Source organism: Rhodamnia argentea, chromosome 10, assembly GCF_020921035.1.
Source record: "Rhodamnia argentea isolate NSW1041297 chromosome 10, ASM2092103v1, whole genome shotgun sequence".
Classification (NCBI taxonomy): domain Eukaryota; kingdom Viridiplantae; phylum Streptophyta; class Magnoliopsida; order Myrtales; family Myrtaceae; genus Rhodamnia; species Rhodamnia argentea.
The window spans coordinates 16,290,556-16,299,842 of NC_063159.1; the positions used below are offsets into that span (position 1 = coordinate 16,290,556).

The window sequence follows — 9,287 nt, forward strand, 5'->3', positions numbered from 1 at the left end:
TCGTGGAGGAAAAGCACCCTTATTTTGGTTAATTTCACGCTAACTTTTGGAATAACTAGGTGTGGATGTATTGTATTAGTATTTGAGCGCCCGCATTCCAAGGACACAAATCTCATAAAGGGTCTGATACTTTCAATTTACAAAGTTCAAAGTCAACCATGATTTGGAAGGCAGTCAAATTAGCTGTGAAGGATAATAGAACTTTATTTAATTATTGCATATTAAATTGTGTATAGGAATGAGGACTGCACATGAATTAAAATAGGGCTAGTTACACAAATAATCCTTCAAATTGGCCCAATGTAAAATGTCGTCCTTAAAATTTTAATCTATTCATATGGTCCATGAACTTTTGCCTTTATCATTGAAGACTATATTATAGTTGCATTTAGTTCAACTTTCTCAATGAGCTTTGAGCCTTTGAAGCCCATCAAGGAAAACTTGGGGTGTTTGCCAAATTTTTTTGAGACCCATTTGGGCAAATGCTAGCCTTGGCGAAGCTGAAAGCCTAAGGATGGTTCTAACCTTTGGCCTTTGGGCTTTCAGCATTTTCGGAAGACCAATTCCTAGCATTTTTTCTTTTTCAAATTTTTCCCTCGTAAGTAATTGTTCATCTTCTGCACGTGGTGAAGGTCCTTCGAGAGTTGCGGAGGCCGGTTGACGGTCGCCGACGACCTTGGCTTGGGGAGGTCGGGGTCGCACAACCCTAGGAGCCATTGCTGTGTTCGCACGACCATCACAAAAGTTGGGGTTGTGTGACCTCTGCGAGGTTCGATTGGCCACAGGAGGCCCTCACGGGACCGCTTGAGGTTGTACGACCTCAGACCATTCTACTCATCGTAGGTTGTCTATGAAATCGGAACATGAGCTAGCCAATCTTGATAGCGTAAGATGACCGACAGCCTTTGGCGTTAGATCCGACTCACCGGCGGACTAAGTCTTTTCTTTGGAGCTAGCGAAGCGTATGAGTTTTTTTGGTAAAAAAATAGAGAAGTTCTTCGTAAAAAAAAAATCAAACACTATTTTACCCAAACTTGCTTTACAAAGGACTTTTAAGTTACAATTTAACAAACACTTTGTATTGGAAAACATCATATTCAAAAAATCCTTCACATTTTCTGAAAAAAATAAAATAAAATCAACGAACCAAGCGCAGCTTGATTTCTTCTTAGTCCGCTTTAGCTTTTCACTGGGGTTTACTATTATGGGTCAAAACGAGTTAGACGGGTTAATATAGGTCGAACCATATTCGACCCGACCATATTATAACAAGAAAAGAAAATGAGGTTTGCCTGTCTAGGACTCGATTTTGGTACCAGTCCATAATGCATATCTATTTTGCAAGTTCGTTATTATGGACAGTTCCTACACGGGATCGGACTAATGACATATACAATACTTGAATTCTCGATGTAGAAGCTACACACAAAAATATTATTTAAAATTATTCACATCAATGCCGGTCGACAAAGTAGAGTAGATTGGTACAAATGCAAAAGGTTTAGGACTCAATTGGCAAAAAAAAAAATTTAGAACTGAATTTATACAATTGCAATAGGTTTAGAACTTTTTTTGTAATTTTATCCCTTCATTAGCTATGTTTATACCATATAACTTGAGAAAATTGTCCAAAAAATTCTAAAACTATTGCATTTTTTATCAATTCAATCAAAAAACTTTTAATAGTGCCAGTTTTTTTAGTCGAAAATTGTGCCAATGACATCTTAAATATTTTCAAGTTTTATTAATTGAATCCATATCGGCCAATTTTGTCTTGGAATTACTGATGTGGATGCTTGTCATCCTACATGGCACTCCCGGCACTAAGATGGGTAATATTTAATTATATTTTAATTTCTTTAATTTTTTTATTTTAATTTTTTTTCTAACTGTGGCCATCGAGGTTGCTAGCCAACCATTGCGGGCTGCAAGCGCGGTCGCCGGCTAACCCTCACTTGGTCTAGGGGAGGACGTCGTGGCTCTTCCCGACCACCAAAAAGAACAATATAAAAAATTCCAAAGTAATACAATATTATTAATAATTGTCATCAGCAACGCCGGCCGTGCCGCATAGGATGGCTGGTGTCAACATCCGAGGTTTCTGACCAAATTTGGTTGAATAGATTCAATTGGCACAATTAAAGGATTTAGGACTAAGTTCGCAAAAATGCAATAGATTTAATACTTTTTGAACAATTTTCCTTATTATCTAAAACAAAAGGAAAACTTAGAGGCCCAAAAACCAAACATGAAATCAAGCAGGCTTGATGCAAGTTCGAGACCTCGAGGTCGGAACTAGGTCAAAAATCCATATATTAACCCACATTTATGAGTGTGGTCATAAACGGGTTGTTTAACAAACTTAAATGGATCATAAATGAGTAACTTACCAACTTAATGGGTCTTAAAGAGATTTTAAATAGATCCTCAATGGGTTACCTTACTATCTTAAGTGAGTCATAAAAAAAATTTCTAATTTTGTTTATTTGTTTCATTTTCATTTTGTTTAATTTTATTTTTCCTTTTTCTTTCCTTCTTTTACTTTTTTTTTTTTTTTCGGACAGTCTGGCGATGATCGTCGGTAGGCCCTCGCCAAGTTTGGGGTGGGCGCCCGCAGCACGATAATGACGTTATATGCATGCAAAGCAGCAAAGGCATCAGAAAACTGACGTCATCAAATGCAAAGGTCCTAATTATAGTGCAACATAGGAATCCGACATATATCTATATGGGCAAGAGTGCGTGGAATGGTCGTGAGATTTGTTCTGTAATTGAGTTTAGATACTTTTAAACGCCATTAGCAGGAGATGAAGAGATGGACATGTTAGTTGGGAAGCGTCCGTCAAAATCGGCATTTCACGCGTCACGAACCATGCGTTTGTCTTGTCTATTGGACTGTCAGAAGTATGTTTCTCGTTTTATATCGTGAGAAAGAAATTTTCATGGGTCCTTCTGGGACAGGAGCTTTGTCCCATGTCATATAGTATGCACAAATCGTGTTGCTTACATGTCTAATTTCTCGAAAGACCGTCTAGATCTATAGTCATGTGAAGTTCCAAGCAAACGAGAAGATACCTCGTGGATTCTGTCTCCATAAAATTTGGGTCAAAAGGAATACTGTGAATAAATTAAACTGGAATTACTTCTGAATTTCCGCATAAAGAGCATGAAAGATCTTGAATGTGAAATAAACTACGCATATTAGCTCTATAGGGCAAGACGAGGGTCAGGCGGCCCTCGCCTGTGGCTGTGACTAGTGAGGGCCGGCCAGTGACCCTTGCTAGGTTTTATTTTTTTTTTTTTTTAAAAAAATTGTCCATAATAATTTAGCAATATATTTTTTTAGTAATTTTGTAAGCTTCGCTAATTTGGATTATATATGGAAGTATTTTATAATATAGGTTGAATCGGGTATGAATCGAAAAATTTGCATTACAACAAATGGGTCATAAATGGGTTAATGGGTCAATTTGAATCGGACCATTTATGACCTAACCCAAATCCGACCCGACCCTACCCGACCCACTCCTTTAACAAGTCTACTCTAGAGACGCGATCCCAAGAGCTAGAGCCGAGCCCTGCCCTTAGAGGGTCAAGTCGAGACCTCTCTCGTGCCTAAGATACGACCCCCAGGCCGGACATTGGAGCCATTGTGCACTAAAGGCTTTGGTTCGACACCTAGGATCATAACTTATCTTTCATTATATTGGGTCGTGAACTCTGTAATTCCAAGGGACATTTTGTATTTGCGCCTTGCATTATAATATATCAATCCTTAACCGCATCAGACTCATCATGAACAGATTGTATTCTATACAGGGTTTCAAATTTATCAGAAACTTTTTTCAAAGTTATTTGACTACAGTGTCGTATTTGGTCTTTGTGGCAGAAATGTACCAATCTTTTAAGTGTATGTCTAGGATGACATATGGTGTTGAAACAAAGATCGGAACTTGCCGAAAAAACAGATCACAGCCGAGCCCTCGGCAAGTCGGGGGTTCGTCATGCCTCGGTGAGATGGAAATTTCGCTAAAACCTCTACTTTGCCTATATCTATCTATCTATCTATCTATACATACTCTCACATACTAATGCAAGTGCCAGGTACTTTCCTTGTTAGTATTTCTCTATGTAAATTTTGAATTGGCTAGGTCTATGATAAGCTGGCTTGACAATGGCTAATAGTACTAATCTATTGAGATGCCGGTCTTCAAAAGCTGTTGACCATTAATACTCCAATTGGATTTCGATCAACCTGCGTCTCAACGTCAATCTTTCCCTTATTTAGGGACTGATGTTGAAAGCCACGTAGCGTCTGGCCACAACTTATTCAATTTCCTTTGTCAATCTTCGATGAGTCCGGCAAAACGCGTCTGGCTCAAGCTGTGAAAATCGAACAAACCATTTGATTAGTCCGATCTAGGAAATATAATCCGTCGTCTGCTGCCCGAATCCCGTCTAGTATAGGATTGAGTCCCTCCTTTCTACATGATGGTGCTGGAGAAGTAACTCTAGCTCCTGTGAGTGTCCCTTGGGCAAATGGTGCTCCCTTGGCTTTTCCACTCCATTCTCTTGCTGTCGTCCCTACTGCGCCACGCAACAGCACAAACCACACCGCCCCCAGGAAATTGCTCCCAAGCCTGCGGAACCGTTGGAATTCCTTACCCGTTTGGAATCGGAGCGAAGTGTTATCTCAACAACTGGTTCGAGATCAAGTGCGAGTCTGAGCGCCCGTTCCTGGCGAGCGTGGGGTTGGAGGTCCTGCAGATCACTCTGGCTACTTATGTAAAAGAGCAAGGCATCATTCGCGTTCAGTCTCCGATCATGTACTCCAACTGCAGCGATGCGGGAGATACCAGTGCTCCTGTTAGCTTGGAAGGAAGTCCATTTGCGTTCTCTCAGACCAAGAACAGCTTCGCCGCGGCCGGCTGCAACATGCGAGCATTCCTGAGGGAAGCCGGGTCGAGGTCTATTGGGTGCGAGTCGGATTGCGATGAAGGTATGCTGGTTTGGCACTTCGACCCTCCTACCTAGGGATATTAGTAGATGTCCGAGGTGACCGCTCAACGTGAATTGAGACTCGACTAAATCACTAGAAACTAGTCACGAAGCCTCTGCGATGCGCTGAGTTACCTTTGTACTGTTAATGAATAATTTATGCATCAAGCAAGCGTTTGAAAAGCTCTACGTATCGAATTAATGAAAGGATGATGATTTAGACTTGTAAATTTAGTGGTGATTTAAATGCTTTAACTTGAAACGAAGAAGAAATCAAAATGCATTATGGAATTGGACTATGATGTTTGTCATGCTTGGTTTATACAAGAGTGTGATTGTTTCTGAAAAACTTTCGTGATAAAAGAAAATGCATTTTAGGAAAAAAAAAATTTCTCTTTTTGGGTTACAGAATTCATTTTCCTAATTTTAAGTATTATTATTTTTCTTTGATCGTAGGGTTTTTTTTTTGTAGTGAAAGAATTTTTCGTGAATTGACTTGCTAGACTTTTCATGAGTTTGATTTGTTGAAAATGATTAGTCAAAGGAAAACCAATAACGGCAAAAAGAATATGGAAAAAATTACGCAAAAAATCCTAAATCTATTATAATTATGCCAATTCAATCTTAAATATTTTTCTTTTTTTTGGGACAATTTAGTTCTAAACTATTTACGTTTGTGCCAATTTAGTCAATCCGGTCAATTTTGATTAGAAATCACTAAAATGGAGATTGTGCTATGTGATGCGGGCGACGCTAACAAGGACAATTTTTACTTGTATTTCAGTATTTTCTCGAATTATTTATTCATTTATTCTTGTCTTTTTCCTTTTGTTCTTTTCTTTTCCTTTTTTTTTTCCCCTTCCCTTCCTTCTTCCTCTAGCCGACGCCTGGGTTGGCGTGAGCGAACCTCGCTTGCCACTAGCAAGGCCAACCTCGCCCAGCGACGCTAGTCACCGGCGGGGATGAGCTTTGCAAGAGGATGGAGGGCGAGCCTCATCCGAGCTTCGCCCAGCAACCTAGTGGCCTGCAAGGGCGAGCTTCGCCAGAGGCCGGGGAGGCCTGAATGTATAGCCAAACTCCCTCCATTGCTGAAACAAGACGACCCGGGCTTGTGTTCCACGAGCAAATCCATCCTAGGACTTAGCAAGAATTAATCATGTCAACCGCAAGCAGGGCAATATTTTCCAGAAAAATATGTATGTTCCTATCGAGAAACAATCCCACCAGGTAGAACAGCAAGCAACATCAGCAGTTGCACTGGGAAAAACTGCTGCCAGAACGAAATCCCAGTGGATCTCAAGATCTTCAACGTGACTATAGGTAGCATCAGTCCTGGTAAAGATGAAGAAGGCTGCAATTATGCTTTTCTGGTCAAAAAACAGTGGTTGGTGTCCAACATGATCGACCCCTTGACCTCGCTGCACATGAAAAATTTTCCTGCGGTTCTGGACTGGGGATTGAACAAACTTGCTCTCGATGCGCTCGGACTGACATATTATCCTGCCCCTGACTTTACTTCCCATGCTTACCGTTGTGGCAATGCCTCCGACAAGTCGTACCTGAATTCTGAAAACTCAACCACGCAATGTGCTTGCTTCCCCGGCTATGAAGGAAACCCTTACCTTGCAGTTGGATGCCAAGGTAATCTTTCCCAATATTGTATTTCCTTACATCAAATCCTGAGAAATTGGTTTATGTTGCTTAGAAGACATTATCACAGAGTGATTGCAGTTATGTGTATGTCGTGATACGGTACATCTAATCCGAGTAGTCACGATCTACCACATATAAATGAGTGTGGATGCCCAGCTTACTGCCAGGAACATGCGTGGACATTCCTGGGATTAACACATGCGGACCCAATGAGGCCAAATTCATCATTATAGGTAATTTCCGAACTCTGTTTCTCGTGACTTAAGGAAAACAAATGTCGAAGCATTTCACTGTTTGTTTTTTATGTCGCACAAACACATCTTGCATTGCTGTCGTTTGTAAAGCTAATTTCAGCCTGAGATTAGAAAGTTAAAACCTCAGTAGCATGTTGTAGGAAACCTTGATTTGCATTAATTTCTTGGGCAGAGGAAATGCACCCATCATTCTAGGAAACATACAAACGGTTTATCATCTAAAATTTCGTGTGGGAAATCTCATTTTACGAGGCAAAAGTTCTTCCATCCTCTATGAATCAGGAGTTGGCATGGCCCTCTTACTTCCGTTTCTGCCCTTCTACACTTGCAAACTGTACGGAGATATCAAGAGTAAAAAGGAGCTCAGGGAAAAGTTCTTCTTCAAGAAGAATGGCGGGCTTTTATTGCAGCAGCGACTATATTCATTGGAACGCAACGTCGAGAAAACCACATTGTTCAAAGTGGAGGAGCTGGAGAAAGCTACGGACAAGTTTAATGAGAATAGAATACTCGGTCAAGGTGGCCAAGGCACCGTCTATAAAGGAACGTTGGCAGATGGAAGAATTGTGGCAATCAAGAAATCAGAGGCGGTTGATGAACGGAAGCTCGAGCAGTTCATCAATGAAGTCGTCATTCTCTCACAGATCAACCACAGGAATGTGGTTAAGTTGTTGGGATGTTGCTTGGAAACAGAAGTTCCTTTACTTGTTTATGAATTCATCCCCAATGGAAACCTTTCCCAATACATTCACAACCAAAGCGACGAGTTTCCGTTGACATGGGATATGCGACTGCAAATTGCTGTTGAAGTTGCGGGTGCTCTTTGTTACTTACATTCTGCAGCTGCAATTCCCATTTATCACCGAGATGTAAAGTCTACAAACATTCTTCTAGACGAGAAGCACCAGGCAAAGGTAGCCGATTTTGGGACATCAAAGTCAGTGGCTGTCGACCAAACTCACCTGACGACAAGAGTACAAGGCACTTTTGGCTATTTGGATCCTGAGTACTTCCAATCCAGCCAGTTCACCAAGAAGAGTGATGTTTATAGCTTCGGAGTAGTTCTTGCAGAATTGCTAACTGGTCAAAAGCCGATCTGCTCGGCTAGATCAGAAGAGGATAGGGGTCTAGTCTCGTACTTCATTGCCGCGATGAATGAGAACAGACTTTTCGACACCATCGATCCACGGGTCATTGATGAAGCTAAGAAAGAAGAGATTACTGCACTTGCTTACCTCACAAAAAGGTTCTTGAACATGACCGGAAGGAGGCGACCCACCATGAAAGAAGTCATGGTGGAACTCGAGGGAATAAGAATGTCAAGAATGGGGTCCAATGCTGACTCGTTTCATGATGAAAATGATTCGGATGAGAATGACCTCATCAATGCCTCGGAGAAGTATGATTCTGATTCAGAGGACTCTGGCCTAGACATTGAAGTCGCATAATTTTCCAAAGTCGAGCCATTCGCATCTTTTTAGGAACAATGAACAGATTTAATGCTGACGGAGCATGGAATTCATTTTGCTTTGTTCCGTAGTAATGATGTTTTGAGATTAGTTCTTTAGTGCTTTACCTTGATATGCTTCTGTTGCCACCACAAAGGGTGCAATTTGATTATGTTTTTGTAGATAACGCTTCCAGCCTTTTGACAACACTATTCCAAGGTGCTTTTATTATTTCATCTGTGACCTAACTATCCATAATCTGCAAACTGCTATTGGTAAAATTTAAGAACAAGTCATTTAGCTAGACCTCGTGATGTCAGGTGAATAAGTAAAACTAATGACAACTATCGACAAAAACACGAAAGAACTGCATATGCATTTGAACTTTCATTAATCTGAACTACCTGGCAACAATAGCTATGGATCCACAAATAAATACCGCTAGTTGTGAAGCACGATGTATTAACAAGCAATTGAGGGCAGAAGCTCCACAATGTCTGACCACAAGTTGCTAATTTCTTTGCCATGTCTACAAGGAATCCAGCAAAAAACATCTGGTTCAAGCTGCCAAAATTAAACAACCATGGGTACATCAATCTTGTATGTACTTCTCTCCTCTGCCGTCTGACTTGTCTTCAGACTCATAACTCAGTATAACATCAGTTTCTTCTTTCCATATAACGGTGCCAGAAAAAGAGCTTTCTTTATACAAACTATAGTGCCTTGAGCAACGAGCAGATCACGTACAGCAGAGAGAACTGAGGATGGTGCATTTGCTTTTGTACTTCGTTCTCTTGTTGACATTCCTACTGAACAATGCAACAGCTAAAGCAATGGTGTCTCTAGCAAAGCCCGGTTGCCAATAACACTGTAAAAATGCCACGATTCCTTTTCCGTTTGGAATTGGAGAGAACTGCTATTTCAACAGATGGTT

General features: G+C 40.7%; 1 protein-coding gene across 1 annotated transcript; it reads left to right on the plus strand.

Annotated features, from left to right (window-relative positions):
• Positions 1 to 4,400: 4,400 nt before the first annotated feature.
• On the plus strand, positions 4,401 to 8,565 carry LOC115731888 (wall-associated receptor kinase-like 2). The gene is made up of 4 exons (XM_030662570.2): positions 4,401 to 4,999; positions 6,226 to 6,639; positions 6,819 to 6,884; positions 7,188 to 8,565. Exons 1-4 carry the CDS (start codon positions 4,540 to 4,542, stop codon positions 8,351 to 8,353), a joined length of 2,106 nt encoding a protein of 701 aa, XP_030518430.1. The 5' UTR covers positions 4,401 to 4,539; the 3' UTR covers positions 8,354 to 8,565.
• Positions 8,566 to 9,287: the final 722 nt, after the last annotated feature.

Bases quoted from the DNA above. Each gene is read 5' to 3' on its own strand.
- LOC115731888 (XM_030662570.2), top strand. From the start codon at position 4,540: ATGGTGCTCCCTTGGCTTTTCCACTCCATTCTCTTGCTGTCGTCCCTA. The intron at 5,000-6,225 runs GTATGCTGGTTT...CAATCCCACCAG, and splicing joins CGAGTCGGATTGCGATGAAG to GTAGAACAGCAAGCAACATC. The intron at 6,640-6,818 runs GTAATCTTTCCC...GCTTACTGCCAG, and splicing joins CCTTGCAGTTGGATGCCAAG to GAACATGCGTGGACATTCCT.